Source organism: Mastigoproctus giganteus, chromosome 6 (genome assembly GCF_048544385.1).
Source record: "Mastigoproctus giganteus isolate SK-2022 chromosome 6, ASM4854438v1, whole genome shotgun sequence".
NCBI classification, from domain to species: Eukaryota; Metazoa; Arthropoda; class Arachnida; order Uropygi; family Thelyphonidae; genus Mastigoproctus; species Mastigoproctus giganteus.
The window spans coordinates 186,342,280-186,369,957 of NC_143580.1; the positions used below are offsets into that span (position 1 = coordinate 186,342,280).

A 27,678-nucleotide genomic window follows, 5' to 3' on the forward strand; every position below is an offset into this window, starting at 1 on the left:
TGGATAGCCTATGCAGTATGTATGAATAAGTAAATAAATAATAATTGTCTGATTTTAATGAAATTTGGAAGGGCTCAACAAATCATTTTAAAAGAACAAATAAAATTCAACAACAATCGATTTACTGGGAATTGAGTTATCATGGGAGGATTGAGTTAATACATTATGGAATAAAAACAAGGTCAACAATTATAAACCTGCTTGCCATGACATACTGCATCCTAACAGTAACTAAAATTTAGAGCTGAGATATCAATTACATATTTAAACAAGACAGCCAGCTTTCAATAGTGTGGGTATAACTAGTTTAATCCCCTATGCAAAAATCATTTCCTCATCAAGGGGAAACCTTTAATTTCTCCTTTACAATCTACTTTGACAGTCACTGTTAAACAGGACTCTTCAAATGATCATGGGGTGTCCCACAAGGAGTTCTACTCGCTGAACTCTACAGTGATTCTGCTACCCTTTGTCCGAAGGCACAGATATTTTAGGAGATATGCCACATTATTCACATTATCAAAATTTTTCAGTTTTGTAAATTGTAGACTTTGAGACTGCTGGAAAAAAATTAGCCCTTGTTCATTCCTTTTGTGTACAATGTTTACATTTTTGAATTTTGCATATACATTTGCTACTTTTATTCTTTCATATCATTTCCATTATTCCAATAAAACCTGATGCCTTTCACCATAAAAAATCAAACAGAAAAAAAAATTAATAACAGTCAAATGTCTTTTTTGATCCATCCTGACTGAATAATAAATGATAATAAAGATAAAAGTACTAAGGAAATATCACTATGAAACTGGCGGTGCCCAGGTATGGAGTTGTGCATTCTACATTTTAAGTCACTAGGCATGTCATAAGAGCAATTGGTTGAGCCCTATTCTTCATGCTACACTGAACAGCCAACATGGCAGCCTATAACTATTGTGGATTGACAACAGCAATGACTTTACTGTTTAAACCCACTGCACAGCAAAAAGAAACATCGGGGTAGAAATAATTTCCTCAACCTGTCAGTGGCTTGGCACTGAGACGTAATGCACTCTGTACATACAACTGTTTAAGAATGAATGCACATCTGTTGTGTTACGATTCACAAGTACAGTTTGATCTACTATACATAGATAGAACTGATTCAACCCATTTTTTAGATATGCTCACTAGGTGTTTTATAAAAAAAAAAAAAAAACTGATTCTGCAATGAAACCACAGAACACTGGCATAGGCTATACACAGCAAGATAATCCCAAGTGTGCTGCAACTGCCACTTTCACAATGGTTGTCTTCACAGAACAGCTTATGTGCGTAAATGGATTTCAATGCAGTTGGCAACGGTGCATAAAGGTTGTACGCAAGGAATGACAATTAAGTTTTGTAACCTTATTTCCCAAATGGTTTTACATATGATAAAGGATATGCAGCAGAAAAGCCTGGTAGAGGTTATGATATAGTTAACAAATAGGCTTTACAAGGACACAGCATTAACAATAGTGATCATGGCCAATAATTACAATCAAGAAACTGAAATATCAGTTTGTGAATGAGAAGTGCAACACAGAATGCCAAAAATTGAAGTGCAGTTGCACAGTAATAATTAATCTAGGGGTCACAAAAGTTGTGGAACAAGAGATAGCCAACTCTCCACATGGCCAAAGGTGACTCTTTTGATTCAAATCCACCTCTAAATGCAATAATCTGCCTCCCATTTGTAAATATTTTAATACATGTTGCTGCTTTCTACCAGACTGCACTAGAATAATGAAGAATTTCTTCCACATTATTAATAATAATAATTATTATTATTATTTATGCATGTCATACAGCATAACTGGAAAGCTTATCATTATGAAATGTGATAAACCAATTTTAAACATAATTTGGTTTGTATGGTTGAAAATAAGATTTTTTTTTTTTTTTTTGGTAGGTTTGTTTGTTATTTGGTTTTTAGGAGCATTAGCAACTAAGGCCATATTGCTCTGGGATATGCGGTGGTCATTCCCTGACCTTTCCGCATCCTCTGTATTTGGTGGTGACGGGCTCGAACCCTGGTCTAATCAAGAAGTGTGTTCTACGCACTGCTGCTCCTTCCCACCTGGCTACGGAGGCGCCAGGGGTAGGTTTGTATTGGAACAACAATACAAACTTGAGTGAAATTCATATTAAAAAAAAAAGGAATACAATTGTAAAAGACACATTTTCCTTGAAGTTTATGTAATATTCGTAAGTTGGTAAGTATGGAATATTACTAATGAAAATTTCTAGTATGCAACCAAACTTGTAATTTTCTACTTAAGTAGCAAAATTACCTTTTCTTCATCTAAAATCTTTTTTGCTACCTTTGAAGACATGTATAAGGAAAATATAATATCAATCATCTCTGTTCTCTATTTGATAATTTTCAGGTTCAAGCAAACGGAGCCAATCTGCACCTGCCCGTACCCCAACTTCTCCAAATGGGAGAAGACAGCATAGTCCAACACCAATCAACAGGCAACCAGTGTCAGCAAGGGGATGCTACTTAAGGAGAACAGACAGGAACTTGAGGAGATCAGAAGAGGAGGTGTGCTGCACTGGACTATTATGTTGCAGACTATTAGATTTTTATTGACTGATTAGCTGGCAAACAAGTAGGAAGTGGGGAAGATGACCAGAGGAGCAATAATCAGTCAGCTTTGTGTGCCACACCAGACAATTACACTAATTGTGTGTTCAGCTAACCTACTGATTCCAGTATGGGATGATCAGATACTATGTAGACATCTGTACTGGGAGGTGGTGATGCTGTAGGAGAGGCAGAAGAAATTGAAAATACAGTCTGTAGCTACAAAGACGGCAGCTGACTGTGTGGAGCTATAATGTAAGTCTAACTTTATTTCATGTTCTAGTTTAATTTATAACCATTTTACGATCTGCATAAAAACAATGTGTCTCTTATGAAATGGACTTTAGTGGAGTTGAGATGCAAGTGTGGAAATAAACATTCATTAAATCATAATTCTTATTTCTATTAAGCACTTCGCTTTGTTCTGATAATTATTTAACTATATTAAATTTGTTTAGTTCAACTTCATAACATTTACTTATCAACTGATGTATTTATTAACACCTTTGTTTTGCATTTCATATTTAATAACATCCATTATTTAATCAACACTTAAATTAAATTAATTTTCTGATTTATATATCTTGCATATTTAATATGCATCTCTTGTGTGAAAGGCATAATGGGAATTCTCTCTCTTTCCTCCCATCCTTATAAATGGACAAAATTCTTCATTTATTGGTTCTAAGCAGTAATTACAAAAGGGCCAACTTACTTAATCTTGAACAACTATGATAATGTTTTTAACTTGATCTGAGACCCATTTTTTCTATTAATGGAGCATTAGCAGATGTTTTGATTAGCTTGTGTAAATAATACAAGGTAGGAACAATAAGCTCTGAACTGAATTTGCTAAAAAAATTGAATAGGCAAGACTTTATTTTGTAACCTAGAATGTCTAGTATTTTTTTAGAGTAGGCAGCATTTTAGGTTCACATCCAGCCAGGGTGGCCAACCGTCTCAATATGGCTGGGATTGTCCCAATTTAGAATTTAAAGTCCAGCTTCCTGATAATACCATCATTTGTCCCGGATAAGACAGGAAAAACTGTTATTTTATTGATTTTTACGTATTTTTAATTAATTCTTATTGAAATCTAATGGATGTGTTAAAAATTAATTCTGTTAACAAGAGAACAATGAGAAAGTCCAAAGGCATTTTTTAGTCACTGAGTAATGAAGAAAAGAAAATGTGTGTTGATAAAAAAAAAATGGGTGCAGTTTTTCTCCAAGTTTCTGGAGGCAAATAATTTGTCTCAAATTGTAAGCTCTATATTAAGCATTCCAAATTCAAATGCTTCATCAGAAAGAGAGAAACCACCTTTTATAGAAAATTTAGAAGCCGAACTTATGGTGAAAGAAAACTATAACATGTCCTGTTCAGAATTTAAAAACTAGAAAAATCTAAACAAAAAATATATAAAGTAAAAGTAGTCTTCCTTGCTATTTTTAAAATAACTGTTATAAATAATATTATAGTTTATATAAGGCAAATACATATTAACAATCATATAACAAATAAATACTATGATTGATAAAAAAAAATGCATTTTAATTGTAATGTTATATTTTTCTTTTACTTTTTGAAGGAAAAAATGCTATACTACACATTTCGTTTCAAGTTGTCCCGCTTACCAATTTTCAAAATATGGCCACCCTGCATCCAACACAAAGTATTTTTTATTTGTTATTGGTGGTAAATAATTTTTTTTTAAAAATGCAACCTCAGGGGAAGCAATTATTGATGCATATAGTGGAAATGTTTCAGCAGGAGAAAGGATACTTGAATGGTACAAGTGCTTCACAAAGATGGATGCAATATCATTGAAGGTGACAAAAGATTTGGGAGTCCTTGCATATCAACAAATAATGAACTTGACTTCTCATATTAGAATTATTCAGATCAATCATAAAATAAGAATTGAAGACATAGTTGTTGGTTTTGAGTAGTATCAGCAACTTAGAACCTATATTGCTCCATTCTGTATTATGGCTGTACATGTGTGTGTTCAGGGATTGATTTGATATTATGTGGGCTAAAAAACTCAGAAACCTTGGGAAAACTGCCCTCATCTGAGATCAGCTAACTACAGCCCCATTGAAGAGACCTTAAGAAATTCCCCCAGTCATCAACTCCAACCTAGACCTCTCCAAATAAGTGACAAATAGCAAAACCAGTGTACTTTCACAGGTATACTGGTTTTGAGAAAAGTGTAAAAACTGGAAAAGCAGTTCCTTAGAACACCATATGCATCAGAATGAAATCATCTTTAAAAAAATAACTTGTGCACTGTATTAAACACAGTGCAAGTGTAAACATCCAAATAAACTAAACCAGTATGCATGTCTGTTCTGATATCAGAGACTTCCTAAAGTGGAATCTCCTCAGGCTTAAAATTCCTTTAGTCCATTCTGTCAAATGCATCCCTTGCTTCTATAGTTTTCCCAACTTTACAAATCACTTAGTTTTTGACTTCCTTTGAAAGTGGACATTCTCCAAGCTAACAGCCAGGGCCGTGTTAATGCTACGGCCAAACCAGGGGCCTCATTTTCAGTGTAAATATTTTCTAAAGTAGTGATAAAAATTTCTAATAATAATAACAATAAACCTTTTTAAATGTGTAATATAAAAGCATACTTAAACTTAAATTGTTAAGTGTTTAAATTTTATTCTTATACCTTTTTATTGTACAATAAAAAAGTTAAGTTTTTATTAAAATTGTTTTTATTATTACTTTATTTTTCAAGTCAAAAATCAAAATATTTTTAACCTCTTATTTTACATTTTTATCAAGGAATTATTATTCACAATATAAATATAAAAACCTATGTAGTATTTGTATTCATATGTATATGCAATATATATATATAGATATATATATATATATATTAAAGGGGCCTTAAATTTAAATATGGCCAGGGAAAGAGCCTCAAATTTATCTATATATGGTCAGGAGCCTATTTCATCCTTAATCCAGTCCTGCTAATAGCAAAGTTTCTTGGTGATTTTGATGTTCACTACTCCAGTTGGCTTTAATTTTCTAGTTATGGGGAGCCAGCTGGTGAGACTTTTCAATTACTAATGACCTTCAACTTGTTCATTTACCTGCCAGAATACTAGACAATCTTAACCACACTCAACACTCTTGATCTTTTGATCACCAAAAACCCTTCAAAGTACACAATTAATGCTAGTTGTCCTCTTAGCATCTCAGACACAATTTGGTTATGGTCTCTTTTCTAATGGAGCCTCTTTCTAATTGCCATTCTCAGTCTCATTTTGTTTGGCACCACAAGAAAGTGAAAGAACATGAGTGCATGACTTCTTTTCCTTTGCTGGATTACTGTTTTATCTCAATCATACCAGTGAGATAATTCTTGTAGGAATGGAATCCTTTATTCCATCCTAAAATCTCATTCTTTATCTAAATCTTGGTTTACCAATAAATGTGCCAAAGGTGTTCAAAGATAAGAATGTTGCACTTGGCATGAATCCAATTGCCAGCTTCATACTCTGCATATACTAAGGCTTGTCTGTCAGATACAACTTACAGTAAGGCACATCCTGATTGATTGTCCATCCTATTCAGCCATTCGAACCACTTCCTTCCAATCATTAGCAAACTTCCCTAACCCTCTTTCATATACTTGGTGACGAAGCAAACCTAAGCGAGCTCTTTATATATATTAAACATTTTGGAATAATAAATGCACTTTGATATATCCATAAATCATTAAAATGAACATAGTGACTCAGAGATGCATATTGGCCATAGTTGCCCTTGTGTCATGAAATTTGCATAACAACAATAACTGAGGCTTGTAACAGTTGCAAAACAATTATTATTCAATCCAAACTCAATTCTCAACAGGCTAAAAGTATAAAATCTGCTTCTTGTTCAAATGGCAGTTGAGCCTTCTGGTCTCTAGCCAAAGATACTGGCAACAACTTCAGTCCACCTATAATTTTACCTCTTTATAACCTCATAGTTCTATTGCATCCTTAGCTAAAACTAAAGCTTATTAAAATCCTACTTTTCTTCCAACTCTTGTATCAGTGATCTTGGTAAATCACCTCTTACCATACCAAACACTAAGTGCCCCATATTCTTCCAACAGATTGTTATTATAATCTAATATTCTTCTTTTGGAATCTAGATGCCAAAAAAGCTCCAGGTCCTTATAGCATTTCTAAACTTGTTCCCAAAATGTGTGCTTGCTCCTGTATTTATTGTCCTTTTACACTCACCATTATGTTTTTCCTACTGTATGGAAATTTGCTCATATCCTGCCAGTTTATTTTTAAAAAGAGGGGGATGACAAATCCATTCCTCTCAATATCTTTACATCTGATCAGTGAACCCTTCCCAATATGGATTCTGCCAGTGTTGATCCACTGGTGATATTGGGGTTCATTGATCAGATGTAAAGATATTGTTTATATTACATATTACTCATCTCTGAAAAATTTGGTGAAACTCATGCAGTCACTTGGCATTTCCAAGGCTTTTGATAATGTTTGTTATAAGGGCTACCATTTTATGGATAGCTATCTGTTTTTTTTGCAAATGGGTAGCCAGTTTTCTCTTGGTTTTTTAACTTTTCAAGTAATGTCTGTGTTACCATGTTCACTGCTTTCTTCCACTCATTTCCTCTTGTGTATTAATAACCTTTGACTGACTGGAAATCCTACCCACAGTTTTTCTGCCAATAGCACATTCCATTCACCTTCCAGTTTGAGAAGCCTTGTTCAACTGAAAGTTTCAACTTCTGGAATATCCACTACCAATTCCTTAAATGCTGAACACAGGTTAAATGCTCCAGTGGGATTAAAATACTCAGTTAATTTTAATCCTTCTAAAACTTCATCTTATTTTTTTTACAAAACAGTCTGCTACCTGCATGCTCATCTTCAATGGTACAGATCCCTATGCAAGATTAGATCTCTATTGGAGATTATCCTTACTTCTACTCTCTCTCTTGGCATAAGCAATCTCAAATATTGCTTTCTCTGCATCAAAAATACTGGACTTTTACTTTTTTCTTTCACTGTCAGCATTACTTTCCTTCTAAAACAGCTACGGACCCTCTACAGATCTCTATTCTGCTCTACTATGGAATATTGTTTCCACATCTTGGGTGGTGCTCCCAAAACCTCCAAGGCTCCTTGACTCAGTTCAAAAGAGGGCATTCAAGTTAATTAATACCCCATTCTATGGGGTTTCTGCTTCATGCCTTCACTGTATATACTCCTGCGGGCACTCTTCTTCTGAATTGGCATCAGTAATTCCACCCTTCTCTTCGAAATCAGTTTGAATATGAACCTCAACTTTTCAACATCCATTCACTATCGAACTCCAGACTTGAACTAACTTTTTCTCATTTATCCTTTCTACTTCTGTTCTTTGGAACACCTTTCTTCACATGTATTTCTTGAAAATAACATTAGGCTTGAATTTCTGTAGATTAACAAGTATCTTCTGTCTTCTCAATCTTCAACCCATATATGGTACTAAGTAATGCAGATTATATATTTCATGTTTGGGGGTTTTATAAAAAACAAAGTTCTGTATTTGTATGTACTCTAATTACAAAGCCTTTTAAGAATCTCCAAACCATCACTTCTTCAGACATGCACTGAAAAAAAGTAACAGAAAAGATTTCTTGATAGCTTTGTGATTTTAATTTTCTGTAAGTTATCATCAGTTATATTCAATATCATTTTATAGCACCAAACAATAGCCCTGTCTTCATAATATGAAGACAATATCATATTATGATATTTTCCTGACCTGGGGGATAGTAGAATATCTCAGCAAATAATAATACTAGCTCCAAACCAACACATGGTTTCTCTATTACTGTGCATGAGGCAAAAATGAACAGATACAGTGATAGTCCACTGTAATTTTATTATTATAACCTGGTATTTTTTATTTTTTGTACAGTCTATTTAGAATTAAGATTCAAGTATGTAACATGAAGCCAGTGTTATTTACAAAGCAGCACAAGTGATCACTCAAATGGCAGCACCTCAAAATTTTGATAATAAAGGAACAGACTTACATAACATACATTATGCCAGAGTAATTTCCCGCTGTAACATATGCAAATTCACATATTGTAAGACTGAGCCCATATGCTTCCAGTAAAAGCTTGCAGCCCATTGGGTGTTAAAAGCAATTACACTCCTGTGGCCACTTTATTAACTCAACAAGGCACTGCCATGAAGGTTACAACAAAGACAAAGTGTGTATGCTCCAGTTTAATTTCTTGTAAATACATTTTAAGATGCCCTGCATATGCAAGTTATTGCAATTTAACAGCAAGTAATTTCCTTACAAATAAGGCCCCTAATTTTAAAATTTAACCATTTGAGGGGCGATGATGGGTTTACTCTTTTCTGGTGTGGTTTCTGATGCTTTATGAGTTTACATAAAAAAAAAAAAAAAAAATCCCTTAAAGGTTGTTTTTATGTACTTTAGTCTAGGGGTTGGCAATCTTTAATTCACTGCACTGTGTCATTATATGGTATCCAAATTTCTTTCCAAAGTGGTTTGATAAATGCATAGGTTGCACTTGTAAACACTGCAAATCCACTGGTAATTTCCTCCAGTAGATTTCTATGTAAAGGAAAATACATTCTTCTAATGTAGTTTTGAAAGGGCAGAGATGAACCCCAATTGCAAGAAATATGTCATAATATATGCTTTTGTAGTCCTTGGTCCGTACACTTCAGCTTAATAGAAAGAAAGAATCAATTCACTTTAAGCTTTAGTGAAAAAAAAAAAAAATTCAATGAACAGTTGTAACAAATTATCTCAGTAAGGAATTCACACTTTTACTAGACAACACACTTTACTACATAGTGATAAAACATTTAATGGTTTCCATGTACACCTAGAAAAAGTAACCCCATTTATATCCCTAAAAATCAAAAAATAATTCAGAATTGTTCACTTTCTTATGCCATCATTATTATGAAAACAAATGTGAATGCCCAGTCTATTATATTAAAAATATGTTTAATTATTTTGTAAAATAAAACACCCTCTGCAGCACTTTACAACATGTTTTTTTTAAGGTTATCTTTACTGTTAGCAAGGAAAATGTAAATCAAAAACCTCTTTCAGAAACTGGATATTAGCCAAACTCTTCAATAACATAAACCCAAAGAATGTAACAATTGAGGTGCTGCCATAAAAAGCCAGTGTGCTTCAATAATTGTACACAAGAGGTGATGGTAATTTTTAATTCTTTTTCCATCCTGCATTTTTCCTGTTTACATGAAAACTAAAAGAGATCTCTGAAATTTTCAGCAGAGAAATCACTGTCCTTGAAAGGTACTGGGAGTTTCAGCAATGTGGACCAAGTCGACAAAGGGCACGGTATTGTTGCTGAAATTGTGTCAGGTCTCAAAAACACACATGCCTCCAGGTTGATTAGCACATTATTCAATTTAAAGTGTACAAGAAAGCCATTGAATTACCACTATGTAATAAAGTGTTTCATTCTCCTAATTGGCTACCTATGTATAACCATGCTGTTTGCTAACTACATTAGAAATAAGGCAGCAATGGTTGCAATTTTAATTATTCTTCACAGCCCTGTGTAATGCTTGCCACACTGCTAGTTCATCTGGTTACTGTCCCTGACCTCTTTGGTGAAATGAGGGTGGGAGAGCTGAGGATCTACTTGAGCTTCTCATTTACTACATAAGATACTTTTATGATATGCCTTTTAGCAACTCTGGAAATTCTCTTGTCTATCCCTAGTGGTACAGGAATGTGAAGGGAAGGGTGAATTGAACTACACAGTGGACATGAAAGCACATATTAGCAGAGAGCAGTGCCTGATTTAATACAATTTTAGTACCTGAATTTTTTTTTAAATGCCTTTCAACTACCATATCAGGATTCAAAAAACACACAGTAAGATGTAGTTTTTCTAGAAATAATTTAAAATTTTAACTCATTCTCAATTGTATATATATATATATAAGATGTTGCAAACATTATAACATTTTCAATCTGTTCAACAGAGCCCTAATTTTAAATGGAGAAACCATGGGGAAAAAAAATTACATCGAAAAATATTGAGAATTATTATTAGAGTCAACAAAATGGTTTTAAAATTAAATCAGAGCAGGGGGGGGGGTGTCAGAATACTTCCCAAGTGATCAATAACAGGTTAGAAATCACCAAGACATGATCTTCTGGTGTTTTGTTGAAAATTATAAAAACCATCAAAATGGAAGTAATATCTCAGAAAACAAGCAGTATACTCAATATTGCTGCTTTGCTTTTAAAGCTGACTTTCTACAGAAATGGCATAAAACATCAGTTTTTGTCATTTTGATGAGAATTTGTGCAAGAAAGCCAACAGTTTTAGCAACTAACTTGTTTTTTGAGATATCACTTTAATTTCGACAGCATTTATTTATTTATTTTAATGCAAGAAATAACTTTCATATTAATACCACACCTCTTAAAGTCTATGATATTTCTTTAAGAACCAATGCTTGGCAGGAAAAAGAGATGAGACACACTGATTGATTGGATACCCAAAATAATAGTTCCGAGTACTAAAACATAAATGAGAAAATGTTTCATGATTTTTCTTTGAATCCAAATAAACATTTGCAAATATTGTATTACAATGCCTGATAAAAACAAAATTTGAAACTTATGCTTGTGGAAAGAAAATTTATGCCAGGTGCCTGTCATTTGCAATCTCTGGATTTAACATTACTGATCTTCTCCACAGATGTCCCAAATTACTTTGAACAAATATAGCACTGACAAAGAAAATAACCGAAACATGAATAAATTATTTGTGGGGAGGGAAGGGCAGTAGTTACTCATTAAAACATTAAATTACATAATTTTTCATTTTACAGGTTTCTGGAACCCTTGTAAACTAGATATTCTAAGAATGAAACAATGATCAACAGGAGGGTCTGGGGAGGGAAAAAAAAAAATACAAAAAATATACACAAAAACAAGATTAAAAATAACTGAATCAAGATTGCAGATTCATCTAATTACATCACATGCTTATAAGATGTATAAGCAAACACAGATCTACTTGATTTTTTGAATTCAAGTTACAATAATAGCAGAAGAGGCTAATTTACCAAACGATATCCCATATTACACAAAAAAGCAGACAGTAAATAACCCAAAACAATAAAAACTATATTAATTACACTGAACAATAATGAAAAATGTTTTCAGTACAAATAAGGTGGACTTAGTATTTTTTAACAATGATTTTGTTAAAAAATGCAAATTAAGCAGGCAAGATATTTTGTTAAATATCTCACACACTTAAGTTCATGAGATATTTTAGATTTTGGCATATCTGTTCATATTAGATGGACTGCAGATTGAGAAGTTCTGGAGTCAGTTTTCTAGTTCTCCAGTGGCCAGTTACCAACAGTTTCTAGGCTATTCTATTCCCATTTGCTCCTGTCAGATGTTTAAATAAAGCAAATCTCCCAAATGGGAGTAGTCAGTTGGAATTAAGTGTTTGGGTTAACATATTACTCATTAAAAAATTCTTCTCACAGATTTTTGATGTCATTTGTAGTTGAACATGCTTTTAAAATGTCACATCAATATGTTAATTCATTGATTACACAATTAAATCTCACAGACAATTTGCATATTAGGTGGTCTAAACAAATTAAGCTTCACATTTCAAAGGCTACTTAAAAAAAAAAAAAAGTAAAGTATCACTGCCATTCGCTGTTCCAGTGGTGTTGGAAGGAGCCAACCAATTATGTCAACAACTGCTATTATTGAAGAACTGAAAGGGAAAGATCAGAAGAAAAAAAAAGTATCCAAATATCCTGTCAACCATTACGCAGTAATGAATTACCCATTCCTTCCAAATCTGTTAATAAAAGAGCTAAACACAGAAGCCCCAATGGAAAACTCTGAATCAGAATAAAATGCCCATACCTCAGTAAGCCTTATAAACTCCAAGAGAACTAAATAGTTCTGTGTATGATTTAAACCCATCTAAGGCACAGGCAGAGCTTTTTGGGATTTAGGCTAAAGAAATTGGAATATACTGCAAAAAAAAAAAAAAAAAGATACAACTATAGCTATATTTTGTAAATGACAAAATGAGTTTTCTTCATATTTTGCTATTATGGAAGATTCATTTTGTGGCCATATGCTGTACCTCAAAAGCAAAATGTCATCTATAGGCCACTAGTTTGTTGAGCAAACATATTTTTACTACTGCTTCACATACAGTTAGGTCCAATGAAAAATTTTATGAAAGATATGGACAGGAACATAGATGGCTTTCAATATTTAAAACTAAAGTTTCCATGTATCAGTGATGCCAAAATCAAAGAAGGTGTATTTGCTGGCCTGCAGATCAGAGTGTTACTGAAAGATAAACATCTTGAAACTATGATAAATCCTTTGTGGAACTGGAAACCCTTCAATAAAGTTTGCAAAAAAAAATTTTTGAATAACAGAGCAGACAACTATAAAATCTTGAATAAGAATTTATTACAAGCCTACCACAACGTCAGTTGTAATATGTCTCTAAAAATCCACTTGTCCTTATATTTGGTCCTTCATTATATGAGAAAGTGATATTTTTTAATACAAAATTAAATAGACTAAGCTTCAAAAGCAAGTTTGGTTGGCTTAGGAAGTTAAGGCATGACATGGTATTAGAAAACTTGAAATTCATGTCAGCTTTCTGCTGACACATCTTTAGCAAACACTTTTATATAGAAACACTGAAGTTGTTTGTAGAGGAAGAAGGATATGATGAAGACTTCATTTATAATGCTGATGAAACTAGTTTAAATTGGAACACACTCACCAACAGATCATTAACCCCACGCCACGAGAGTACTGCACCAGGGTACAAAACAAGCAAGAAACATTACCATAATGCTTCGTGTCAATTCAACTGGCAGACATTAATTCCCATTGTTTCTTATTGGAAGTCAAGAAATCCTAAATGCTTCAAAAATGTAAGACTTCTTCCAGTTACTTATGATCATCAGAAAAGAGTATGGATGAATGATGAATTTTTCAAACGAATGGTTTAAAAAACATTCTGGAAGTAAAAGAATGTCAAAAACTGATTGGTAGAGAAGGGGAAAAAAAATTATTTTTACTTGATAATGCACCTTCACATCTGTCGATAAAATGGTTACAGTTAAATTTATTTCACCAAATGTTACATCTGTAATACAACCAACGGATCAGTGTGTAATGGAAACACTAAAACGCCACTATCAAAAACTCATTCTGGGGCTCTTATTAGCTGATGATAATGATGAGGAATCTGTTATAAATTTCTTTAAAAAAAATCAACTTAAAGGTTGCTACATGTTAGCAGAAGGGTGGAATTTCACAGATGTGTCAACGTTGAAAAAAATCACTGAACAAAATCTTCAAAAGGCCACTAGGAACTTCTAGTGACAGTAAGACAAATGAAAACATTATAAAAGAAGTCATGGAAACATTAAATTAAGAAAATGTCAATGTGTGGTTAAATTGTGATTTTGACAATCATGGATTCTAAATTTTGAATGATGATGAAATAATTAAGTCCTGTCAAACATGGAAGTAGAGGAACAGGACCAAGAAGATGATATTGGTTCTTCACATTCTGAAGCTTTTCAGTGTGTAGAAAATTGAAATTGCTATGAAGTGGTTTGAGAAACAGGAAGAATGTGACACAAGCCAACATTTATGTTTAAAAAGTGTACGTGATTTGGCAGCTATGAAAAGAGCAACCTAAACAAATGTCACTAAGTGACTTTTTCAAGAAACAATTTTATTTATGTACATACGTGTTACTATTATATAATTATTTATTTTATTATGTAGTTTAAATATTTTTAATAAAACATATGTATTAAAATTACATGTAACACATCTTGTTTGTTCAATTATATGGATTTTTCATTATCCGGATGTCTTGCATCCCTATTTAATCTGAATAATCGAGTTTCTGCTGTATACAATAATCGGCCCGTGTCATCTCTTGGGTGACAATTTTTTTGTAACTGGGTTATGCCTTTACTGCTACAGTGCATGTGTGGAAACAGTGGTAGTGCCAGGATTTTCTAAAGTGGGGAGCTAGAGCAGTGTTCAGAGCATCATTAAGCTTTAATCATTGTGTAGCAGTAAAAAATCTACATGAGCTTATAACCAGTGCCATGTTATCCTATACACAATATATATATATATATCTGCCTAGGAACCCCAATCAGAAGGGAGTCCCAAAATTGCTGTTTTTAAGGAGATTTTTATTGGAAACTGAATTTTCTACCTGCCAAGGTCAATGAACTTTACTTAATCTGAAAATTATTATTATTTTTTTTTTTTCAAAAATGGGTTTACTGATTTTTATTAAATTTTATATTTAGTTCATACGTCATATAATTTGTTTGCTTTGTTCACAATAAAATGAAACTGAAAATGTTCTTTATTAGTTTTAATTTAGATGGGGCCTCTAAATTCCATTTTGCCTTGGGCTCCATGACGGTATAATGTACCACTGCTTATAACCCCTACCTAGGATTGCCACTGTGTGACAAGAATGATGGCAAAACTGTTTAGTAAGGTGGACACATAGAATAATGTATACATGCTTTCCAGTTTGTTTAATAAATGATATAAATTTAAACTAAAGTTATAAACTTATATCATTTATTTTTATATATTTTTATATCATTTTATTATAAGATAAATCTTATAAAAAAAAACTTATATCTGTTGTTTTTATACTTTTATGGCTAAGGAGGCAATTACTTATGGACAGACTTATATATGTTACTGTAAAAGGCCAAAATACAGTAAATGATAGGATTTATTGATGTACGTGGTGAAGCCCAATCTTTACCATTATCTGACTGAAGTACTGTATATCTTAGTATTTAACAGTTTGTGTTGGTAAAAGTCCATTTGATAATCACATTTACAAATTATTTTCCATTATCACTAAAGTACTGTATATTAGCTACTCTAAATATAGTGAATGTTACCCAGGCAACTTTGCAGAGATAGGTGATATATCCCCCTCTCCCCATGTCCTTGTTTAAAATAAAAAAAAAGTAAATGAAGCAGGAAATTATCATTGCCTGCCTTTTGCACACTGTCCAATTATCACTATTCTGATTTTTAAACAAGAGCATATGGCAGGTATATTCCCTGTCCCAAATGATTGTTGGTAACAGTGTGAAGAGGGAGCAGTGATAATTTCCTGGTTCATTCTCTTTTCCAATTTTTAAACAAAGGGTATTGGGGGTATATCTACTATCCCCCACAGGGTTGTCTGTGTTACATATTTATATATATATATTCCAAATATAATGAATATGTTACTGTTGCAGAGATGGCAGATATATCCTCCCCCACACGATGCCTTGTTTAAAAATTGCAAAAAGTGAACAAACCATGATATGAAACATGTTTTTGATACTCTAGATTTAATCTTTTATATATATAAAACTTAAATTGGTGAAAGTTAAGTGTGTGCTACAAAGATTTTTTTTTTCCTGCTTAATACTGCTGATAAAATAGATATTATGATTGCTTATTACTGGATAAAACAAAATTAGCCTTGACTAAAAAATGCAAACTAAGTTTGAATTTGCTCAAAGTATAATTATGTCACATATAATAATGTAGACTATTTTCTCACAGTATACATGTTGAGGAAGGCAAGGATGCTAGTGGTACAAACTTCACCGAAGTTCATAAAAAGAGATACACTGGTGACTGGTGGTATAGAAAACAAGCAGCTGCCAGCAGATCTCATAATGATGGTGATATAGTTTGAAGTGGACAACTGATCTCTGGGAACACTAATGTGATATGTTTCTGTAGCACTTGTAACAGTAGTGATGTATGGATGAGTTCCTTGTGGGTATTGTTCAGTATTAATTGTACAAAATATGCCCTTATTCCCCTATATGTAAAACTACAATTGAAGCATGTGTAAATAAAGTATTTTAACACTTGTAAACAAGTTCCCTCTAATGATTAGCAACTGCCTGAAATCAAACCTGTTGTCTGCATTAAGTGACAGTCTTATGTTCCAGTTAAAATTTTATGAATTCATAAGTTTATCATAATTTTCTGTGTTAATGCACATTGTAAAAAAAAAATTACATGTTTTAATATCTGTATACATGAAGAGCTGGCAGATAATTTTGGATAGGATAAAAAAAAAAGTCAAAGGTGAATTTTCATCTAGCCCTTTCTGGGCTCTCTAAAGCTATACATACTGCAAGCACTGTCAAACTTTTCTGTAAGTTATATAAAAAATTTTATAATATTAGTTAAAATATTATTTCTAGTATTTAGTTAAAAATTTCATGGGACCTTAAAACGTTTAGATAATTTAGCAATATTATTTTATTACATTACTTTAAAAGTATCTTTTTTCACTCTCCCAAAGTACATTTCTGCATATTGTTAAATGCCAAATTTGTTAATTGACTATGGAATAAAAATATTTCTTTTTTTTTTTCTTTTTTTTTTTTAATGTGTGTGTGTGATAGCTGAGAGCTGCCATGTATACAAAATGCATTTGTACAGTTACTTGTAAAACTCACAGAAATACAACTAAGTGAATGTAACATGCTATGAAAATAATTTATCAGTGAAAATCTTACTTCCCTCCACATTCTCTATATTTCCCCGCAACACCAGCTGACAATTCAAAATGTATATTTAAAATGCTGTTGTGGAAAACTGTAACCTTCATTTTCTTTATTTATTACTTAAGATACTGTACAGTAAATGTTGAGATATTGTGAAATAGTGCCTTGGATATGATTAAAAGGAAGGCTACAGTTTTACTATGTATAAAGTGTATAAATGAAAACTTAGTTTTATAATTAAATTAAGGAGTGCTGCAGTATTAGCAACAGAAATGTTGATATGCTAAAAAATCTCCTGTCATTAGTAATGTAACTACAAATGATTCTGTTGCTGGTATATGACCAAGGGCACTGAAACCATGTTAATTAATAAAGGGTATATTGCTTGGAACATGGTTGGATTTTTATTCATTAATCAAAACCAAAATTTTCTGCAGTGAATTTTCACATTTGTATTACTTATTTCATATGTCTTGCACCCAAATGCTTCACCATTTAAAATTATACATTAGGTTAGTAAATTGAGGACATTACCTTTTATTCTCACATATTTAGCAGCAATTCATTTCAGATGCCACAGGTAAATGATATGGTTCAAATATAAACTTTCTTTTAAGAGTCATTGCTTTTAAACAAATAAGTTTATCAAAAAGGCTGTACTAATACACTTCAGGTTTACTAGAGTTTTGGCAAATGAAATCCATTTGCCATACTCATAAGCTAAAGGCAATCTTACGTTTGCACTTACTGAAGAGCAGATACTCACTGAGATATCAGCACTATTACATTAAAAGTATAAGTGGCCTTTCAGAGAAATACTATCATATCAAGCTGTTCAACCTTTTAATGTTAGCAGGCAGCTTTTAAAAAAAAAAAAAAAATCAGAGACTGTATAATCTTATTTTATTCATTTCAACATGCTAATATTGTTCAAAAATAATTGTATTAAAACATTCAAACTGTGGCATCATTACCACAGCTGAATTTTTAAAACAAATTGAAGTTAGCATTAGTAGAGGCATATGATGCAAGAAAGCAAGCTTATGCAGCATCAGCCAAAAAAAAAAAAAAAAAAAAAACCCCTTCCACTTCACCGCTCTGTTCGTTCAAAATACCTGTCCAGCTGAGCCTTAAATTTATTTAGGCTATCAACTTCCACAACAAGGGATGGAAGTCTGTTCCACCAACCAACTACCCACTGGCTAAAGGCAAATTTCCGCACATCTATCTTTCCTCAATTTGAATTTATGCCCTCTCAGTGATTATTCTAAGCAAGAGGCAGTATCCCATCAGCATTGAGCATGCTCAAACCGTTCAAGGCTTTGTATACCTCTATCAGATCACCTCGCCGGTGCCTAGTCTCCAGACACTGTAATTTGCAAAACTTCAGCCTTTCTTCGTAAGAGCAACCCTTCGTTCCGTTCACTAACCTTGTTGCCCTTCTCTGTACTCGTTCCAGCAGCTCTACATCCTTCTTCAAATGAGGCCTCCAGACCTGTATACAGTACTCAAGGCATGGCCTGACCATTGCCTTATACAAGGGAATAATCACCTCCCTATCCCTGCTAGAAAAATTCCTGTATATCATTGATAAGACACCATGAGCTACTCTTGCAGCCCATCTGCACTGCTCAGAAAACTTCATATCTGCCTGCACAATTACACCCAGGTCCTTTTCATTCTCTACCACTGTCAGTGTAGTACCACAGAGTTCATACATTGCTCTGGGGTTGCTGTTTCCCATATGTAGTACTTTACATTTGTCAATGTTAAACCTCATTTGTCCCCTCTCAGCCCATTTACTCAACCTTTCCAGATCCTGTTGCAGCAGCATAGCGTCAGTAGCCTCCTAACAACCCTGCCAACCTTGGTATCGTCTGCAAACTTGGACATTAAGCTTGATATACCATCATCAATATTATTTATAAATACAGAAAACAACAATGGACCCAATACTGAACCCTGAGGGACTCCACTAATAACATTAGTCCACGATGAGCAGTGTCCATTAATTACCACTCTCTGTCTTCTGCCACTCAACCATCCCTTTATCCATAGCAACAATTTGCCACCAATGCCACACTGCTCCAATTTGTGCAGCAGTCTTCCATGTGCAACAGTATCAAAAGCCTTTCTAAGATCCAAATATATAATATCAAAGTTATTCCCTGCATCCAATTCTTTTGTGACTACATCATAGTATCCAATCAAATTGGTCAGGCAAGACCTCCCCTTAACAAAACGATGCTGTGTCTGAGCTATAACTGAATTGTTGTCAAGATGATCCTGCAGTGCTTCTTTAACCAGTGCCTCCATTAATTTTCCTGGAACAGAAGTTAAACTCACAGGTCTATAATTACTTGTGTCAGCCTTTGATCCTCCTTTGTGAATTGGGGTTACATTTACACATCTCCAGTCTGTGGGTACCTCCCCTGAGTCCAAGGAAGCTCTCATAATTGTGGCTAATGGATTGCTTACTTCCTTTGCTGCCTCCTTTAATATAACTGGATAGATCCCATCCACCCTAGGTGCCTTTCTTGTATTTATCTTCAACAATTTCTCCTCCACTTTACTCTCAATTATTACAAAATCATCTAGCTCACTGCCAGTGTTTACTTCATCCATGGCATTCCCCTTCCTGAATAACTCCTCATGTGTGAATGTAGATGCAAAATATTGATTTAGTTTGTTAGCTACTTGAGCATGATCATGAACAGTTGAACCATCGATATCAAGTGGACCAATCTGATTCATGCCCTTCCTTCTAGAGTTTACATAAGTAAAGAACTCTTTGCTGTTTTTCTTTGCATCCCTTGCCAAAGATTTCTCGTAATCTGCCTTCGCCTGCCTAACCTCCTTTGTAACTTGGTTACAGATCAACTTGTATCTATCATAGGCTTCTGTGTCATGTGTTAATTTGTATATATCCCATGCATGTTTCTTCTGTGCCATATGCCTCATCAGTTCATCTAACATCCACTTAGGCCTAAACCTTGAACAATATTTCTTAGTTGGTATGTAAAGCCTAGTAGCTTCCAAGATAAGTTCTTTGAATGCTTCCCATTTTGCATTTGCTGTTGGTAACATCATCAGTTGGTCCCACTGTATAGAATTTAAATACTGTCTCAGTCCATCGTAGTCGCCTTTACGAAAGCAATAACCCTTCCCTTTATCCCTGATGGTAGTTACCTCCTAGAGTAAATCCCACTTCAGCACACTGTGATCACTGCCACCTAGTGGTTTCTGTATCTGCAGATTCTTAATGCATGAAGAATCACTACTGATAATCAAATCAAGAGTATTGCTCCCTCTAGTTGCCTCCCGAATCATGCTGATTTAGAAAACAATCATCCAATAAATCCACAAAAGCCTTGCTAGTGTGCGAGTGACCAACTCACAAATTCCAGTCAATATCTGGGAAATTAAAATCCCCCATTATAAGACTGATTTACTGGCCCACTCTATTTTCCTGTACAGTTTCTTATTATACTCATCAGAGTCATTAGGCCTATAGCACACTCCTACTCTCAATTTTGATCTCCCAATGCTTATGTCACACCAAACTGACTCGACTGCACTGTCCAGCAATGTCGACTGGCTTCACTTCCTTGGATTTTATGTGTTTCTTAACTAATAGCATAACCCCTCCTCCCTTCCTATCCTGTCTATATTTCAATAGAATTAAAAACCTCTTCCGGCGACCATACCTCACTTCCCATTATATTCATCAGTCAAGTTCTAGGCTCAACATATCTCACAGTTTTTCATTGTGTTCTACACTCACTATATTTACATGAACACAAAGCTGAGGCTTCCATTACTCCCCAAATTCCAGTTTTCTGCTGCTACTTATTCTCAGCTGAGTATCACCACGCAGATGGCACTGTTTTGAGGATATTTGGCCTTCATCAGTGGGAGGGTAGGTATTCAGTAGCATAAAAGCATAGTTTTTCATAGTTTGAGGCTTTCTGCTCTAAATTTTTATATCTGACTAGTACACCTTTTTGGCATCTCTCATACTTATACTGGTTGATGAAACTGGTTGTTACTTGCAACCTGCCAGCCCACTGGACAATCTCTGTACCACCATCATCTGTTAGAAGAAGTTTGAACTACACAATATACCACTCATTTATTTTCAAAACTCATCAAACATGAAAACAACAGCATTGGTATGGGAACTTTATTGCCACCCCTTGTATATGCTTTTTGCACCTGTTTCAAAAAGTAGCCTTGGGACAAGTAAAGGCAACATATAGCAATCACAAAAACTGAGAACCATGCTTTGTCATATCTGGAGGACTCCTAACCTTCCATTCTTTGTTCAATCAAAGTTGTGAGTGATGGAAGGTTAGGAGTTCTCCAGGTATGACAAAGTACGGTTCTCAGTTTTTGTGATTGCTATGTTCAATTAAAGGTGAACAAAGACACTTCCATGGAATTTAAGTTATCCCTTTTTTGTTTTAATTATAAAATTAATTTTTATGGTTTTTTTTTTTTTTTACTTTTTATTTACTTAATTGAAAATCTAATAATCGTGATTTACTAAACTTAAAAAAATTTCCAAACAAAAATAAGAGAACAAACAATAATAATAAAAACTTTATCACATTTTTTTAGAATTTTAAACTGGTAATGAACCCTATCATAACAACCCACAGGTCAGCACCTGCTGGTTGCTAGAAGCAAAAAGAGGTGTAAGCAGGGCTGTAGTGGCAGGTATACCGTCTGTATTTTTTTTTAGGTGAAATACCTTCTGGTTTTTGAAAGACTTCAATATTATTAAAATTAAAAATTATAAATATATATATATACACACACACACGAGTATACCCTCTGGAATTCGGTTACTAAGCCAGATATGCATAGTATACTATCTCCTTTTCGTATACTATATTATCATATATACTAAATATTACTAAGCCAGATATGCATAGTATACTATCTCCTTTTCGTATACTATATTATCATATATACTATCACCTTCTGCTAATTTTACAACTACAGCACTAGGTGCAGGGCTACCACAAGTGGGTAGGCAAGGTAAGCATCACTTAGGCAGCAGTTCAAGAGGGTGCTGAAATTTTTTCATTATTATTTTCTGATTGGTTAACTCATCAGTATTCAAATTTTAGGGTGACAAATTTTGTTTCGCTTACTGGAAGCACACAGGAATGCAGCACGACTGACTGAGTGTAAGATAACTACATCAGAAGTTGCTTAAGAAATACACTTTGTAAGAACAGTTTGTGACTTTAAACAAACAAATCATGCAAATGATAATTCATGTAAATGGTATTTTATCTATTCATTATAAATAGGTAGAATTACTTTAATAAAAGCTATGAAAATACCGTTTTGCTAACTTCTGAATTAATGATTGAATCTACAAGCCATTCTCCTATAATACAAGACCATGAAATAATTGGTGGGTTAATAATTAACTTAGCTTAACTTGAACAGCCAGATTGCACAAGAACTACAGAAGTTTGATGCATATTCTAAGTTGCTATAAAGATCCTAAAGAGTATTTTACACATTCAACAAACCATTCTCCCACATAGACTTGCACTTGAGATTAGTAGTGATAGTCAACAGTAGCAATTGCTAGAAACAGTAACACTTTACATTAGTAATGCAATCAAATAAATAAATACATTTTGAGTTTATGATTGTAATGTCAAGGCAGTGTCAATGGTCATAAAACCAACTTATTACAAACAGGAGCAAATGACACATTAACCTTCTGCTTCTGGCATCTTGTCAGATGCCGTTTTTAAAATTATTATTATTATTTTGTATTATTAAATAAAATCCTCCCATATACCTTTGTTTACTAATATTCTCTAACTGGTTATACGGCATTTTCATTTTGATATACTGTGAATTTTTTAAGGAGACAATTTTTTGTTTGTTGTTTAACAAACCAGGTTAACAAAAGCCTCCATCTTTCTAGACAATTCCCATTCCTGTGTGGCATCTGTAAGACACCAGTAACAGGTATCGACCAGAGTTTGGTTTTGCTGGTTAACTGTGACAGCTGACAAAACCATAGATGTTCACATTACAACTGCCAGAAGCCACACGAGTATGTGTATCAATTTAAGGAATGAGTGATCTTAAATTCTTAAAAAAAACCTTTTGTTTTACTTATAAAACAAAAGGTGTCTCACAGACACCATAAAAACAACTTTGTTAAATTGAGGGCACAAGTGATGGAAGGTTATAGTCAGTGCTTTTTTTGTAAAAAAAAATAGGTGCCGGTACTCGTTCTTTGCTATCAAGAAAAATTGAAAATTAAAAGGATATGAAAAGTACTCTAAATTATTCTTTTTCTCCTGATATTGTTAATTTCGTAGTAATGTTTTTCGAATAAGAACAAAACATTAGTATATTAACACAGTTTATTAAGTATAAATTAATTATTGAAGTATATATAGAAAAATAAGTAAAATGTAAATAAAATAAGTAAATAAATTAGTCAACTACTGAGTGCCAGGCACTCAGGATGACACGAATGGTCGTTAGGGTAGTATCTCGAATAGAGAGCTTGATGGTAACTGAAAAAAAGTTTCTGGGTACCCTGGGCTTGGCCTAAAACTGAGGTAATAATGAAAATGTTGTCTTTTTGAGTTTTTCCAGTTGTTGTGAATGCCAAGGATGGGAGAAGCGATTAAAGTCTCAGGGGAGAAGCAACTGGCAGGTGATGGCCGTGCATGACTCCGCACAGGCACCTCTCCACCACCAACGCCTCAACACTGGCTCTCTGAGTATCTCCTAGCCAGGACAACTCCGGCTTTGAAAATTGTTAAAAATACTTCTAGTCGCAAAATTTATAAATGACCTTTATATAGTATGAATTAGAGCTGTAATACTCAATACGTTCATATTAATATTTGTAAAATAATAAGAGGAGTTTACCTCAATATAGCATGTAGAACACTTCTGTATGATACTCTCCAGAAATTAAAACAAAAAAATTTCGACAACTTACATTAGAATAAAATATAGATAATTAAATATCAACTTAACACAATTCAAATCAATTAAAAATCTATTTAATGCAATTAAATTGATTTTTTAATCAATTGATTAAATTGATGCACGCTATCAAAGTGCAATAAAAAAATTTTTTTTTTTTTAATTTTAACACATATATTTTAAATTTTCATTCCTGTGATCTCAACATACGGTCAAAAAGCATTGTCAGCTTCAGGTAGGAAAATCGTTTTGAATATTTTCGTTAAATTGCATTAAATTGATTTTTAATTGTTAAATTGGTATTTAATTATCTATAATTTACTCTAATGTAAGTTGTCGATTTTTTCGTTTTAATTTCTGGAGAGTATCATACGGAAGTGTTCTACATAGTATATTGAGGTAAAAACTCCTCATTATTTTACAAAAAAAAAATGACCTTTATAGAATTATTAACTGACTATTTAGCAACCTTTTTGTCACCAAAAGGAGTTACTTAGTACAAAAAAGCACGTTATCAAAGTGCAATAAAAAATTGTTTTTTTTTTTTTAATTTTAACACATATAATTTATAATTTAATTATAAATGATAGATTTCAGTCGGAATAGTTTTCCCTTGATAAGCATCGAATAACGCATAGCTAATGTGATTTTTAAATTTTTTGCTCCGTGAGCAATGAAAATAGAGAGGGGGACATGAAAATTACTCACGTTTTCCTGTCTGGCGCCGTCATTTTTAATTTTAAAATTATATTTTAAGCATACTCGTGAGCTCTTTCCAACGGTGTAGCTATAGGTTATCGACAACATTTTTATCCCCCACATTTTAACCCCCCCATTTCTCAGCAAATTTTATCAACAATGATCAATATGGTGTTATGTTGGCCCACTTGATGTGCAAACCCATGCAAAATTTCTAGTCAATAGGTTGAGTAGTTCCAGAGATACAATGCTGTGACATTTTAAGGGTCCTTCGTTAGACTATGGTCCCTAAAAATAATATTATAATAAAGTTTTTGTAGAATATTCCAAATTTTTATTAAGTTTTCATATGACACCCTATGCCGACTTTTTTTTTTCCCTCTTTGTGTGTGTCGGTTGCTGAATAATGTTTCCGAAGCAGCCACAAATCAACATATTTTGCTGGATCAAAGCGGGTCAACGGTAGGCCTACAATTTTAAGGGTCAGTAGTGAAGAAACTATTTTTGTCATCAACAAAGCTCTTGTTGGGCTCGCGATCAGATTCATTTGTGTAAATCTTCGTTCACATTCACTCAATGAAATTGGTATCATACTCAGAGCATCCATCAAATTCTTCAATTCTTCCAAAACCATCTTTTCAATTAGGTACTCCCAAAATCCATGAATTGCATTTAACTGTAACCTAACTGACAATTTTCTAACTTCATTTTCACCAAATGCCAACAATTCATGCTTAGAAAGTTTAATACCTTAGTTGTCCTCGTTTTCCTTCTCTCATCATCAGTATTGTCACTAGTTCTTAAATTTGAATTGTTTCTTTTCTTTTTTTTTTTTTTTTTTTTTTTTTGAAACTGTCCAAAATGTCAGTGTCATTTGGATATTCAGGTACTGTGACCACATAAACAGAGATAGAGAAAATTTACGGAAAAATGTGGATAATGCACTTCCGCGAAACAACAGATGATTATTTGTCGGGGTAAAAGAAAAATCACTTTTCTAATTCTTGAACGGGGCGCTTATGGTTGATTCATGAAGGTGTCCAACCTACGGCCCGCCCGGAAAGAACTAAACAGGCATTTTAAATTTTGTTAATTATCAAAAAAATCTCATTAAATGTTTTGTTTAGTAAATGTAATTGTGTATTGTTACTTAATAAAATTTTTGAATATTTTCAATTTTACTTTTACATGTAACAAGATGTGGAAAACGTAACACACTAAAGAAATCTAACTTTGAATCTTTTTGAATACGGCCCCTGTACAGGAAATGTTTGGACACCACTGCAGTAGAAGGTGGGCCAGAGCCTATTGGGAATACACCTTGATCTGCTCACTGCAGACCAGCACGACTTCTCCATATGTGGGACGGGTGGTCAGATAGTTTTTACCAGGTACTACTAAGTTGTAGAATGGTAATCCCTTTAGCTCTCTTAATTCACGGAGCAGCACTAATTGCCTGAAGGCCAGAAATGCGAACAGGGCATACTGAGTTAATTCTCTCCTAATCCATTCGCTATATGAAAATTTTCTTGCTCAATGGAAACTGTTTTAAATGTAACTTCCAAGGGGAATTCAAAATAACTAAACAGAGGTCCGACTAAGTAATTTAGAATTATAAAAATGGTTATACAGTTTTATATAGGAAATATCTTAATAATAGACAGTGAAAAATGTAAATTAAGTTAAATAATTTTAAGCTTATTTGAATAGTAGATAAACGCGAAAAAAATTTACGGAATATTACAAATTTCAAAGTGCACTGCATCCAAATGTCACACGTCACTGTTAATAAAGGTGCCGGTACACCGTACCGTTGTGTACCGTCACAAAAAAAAGCACTGGCTATAGTCATTTGTTGTTTTTATTTGGTTTTTAGGAGCATTAGCAACTAAGGCCGTATTGCTCCGGGGATATGCAGTGATCATTCCCTGACCTTTCCGCATCTGCCGTATTTGGTGGTCATGAGCTCGAACCCCGGTCTAATCAAGAAGCACGTGCTATGCACTGTTGCTCCTGCCCACCTGGCTACGGAGGTGCCATAGTCATTTGTAAAGTAATACTTGAAGACAGGAAATAGGTGTTGGTAACTTATGTAGATTTGGTATAGCCATACTGTGGTCAGCTAGTGTGTACTACCTTCAAATTCCATTTTCAAAAACATACAGGCAGGTGACCAGTGACTGGTATGTCAGGAAAGTATTACCTCAAGGACAAGAAGTATGACTACACTCCTCTTGTTTTCTATGAAATAGTATTTTTAAATGAAAATTTGCTCTTTACTTGCTAGTTTTCCACATATATTTTTTTCAAAATATGAGAGTTGAAATAAATTCATGAAACATCAATTTTTAAGACTTTTCTGCATATTCCAGAATAAATAAAACAATTAGTACAAACACCGAACAAAAAATTAGTCACCTATGTAATTATTAATGCGTAATCTCTTCATCAATTCTCACTGGTAGGAATTCAACTAGATAGTTTAAATAGTTTATATCAAATATCAGGCCAATCTGAAAACAACCAAGTCCCTAATTCACTCAGATTTCATCGATGCTGTTGTTTGCACTTTCACTTTCCGTCCATGACAATTACATGCATTCCCTTTGAGATTTAAATCTGGTGATATGGTTAGCCAATTTAAATGTACCACCAATTTAAATTTAAATGAAACTAGCATGAGGAACATATCCCAGTGTTCCTTATGCTAGTTTCAAACAATAGAGGCCCTGTGA

The 27,678-nt window shown here is 33.6% G+C and overlaps 1 protein-coding gene across 1 annotated transcript in view; it reads left to right on the forward strand.

Moving 5' to 3' along the window:
- The window catches only part of LOC150084809 (uncharacterized), a 360,370-nt gene extending 343,811 nt beyond the window's left edge, over positions 1-16,559 (forward strand). Inside the window, exons 15-16 of the mRNA XM_090376620.1 lie at positions 2,412-2,866; positions 16,302-16,559. Coding sequence (XP_090232746.1) covers positions 2,412-2,617 — 206 coding nt within the window. The 3' untranslated portion in view covers positions 2,618-2,866; positions 16,302-16,559. The remainder of the gene's footprint in view (positions 1-2,411; positions 2,867-16,301) is intronic.
- The last annotated feature ends 11,119 nt before the right edge of the window (positions 16,560-27,678 follow it).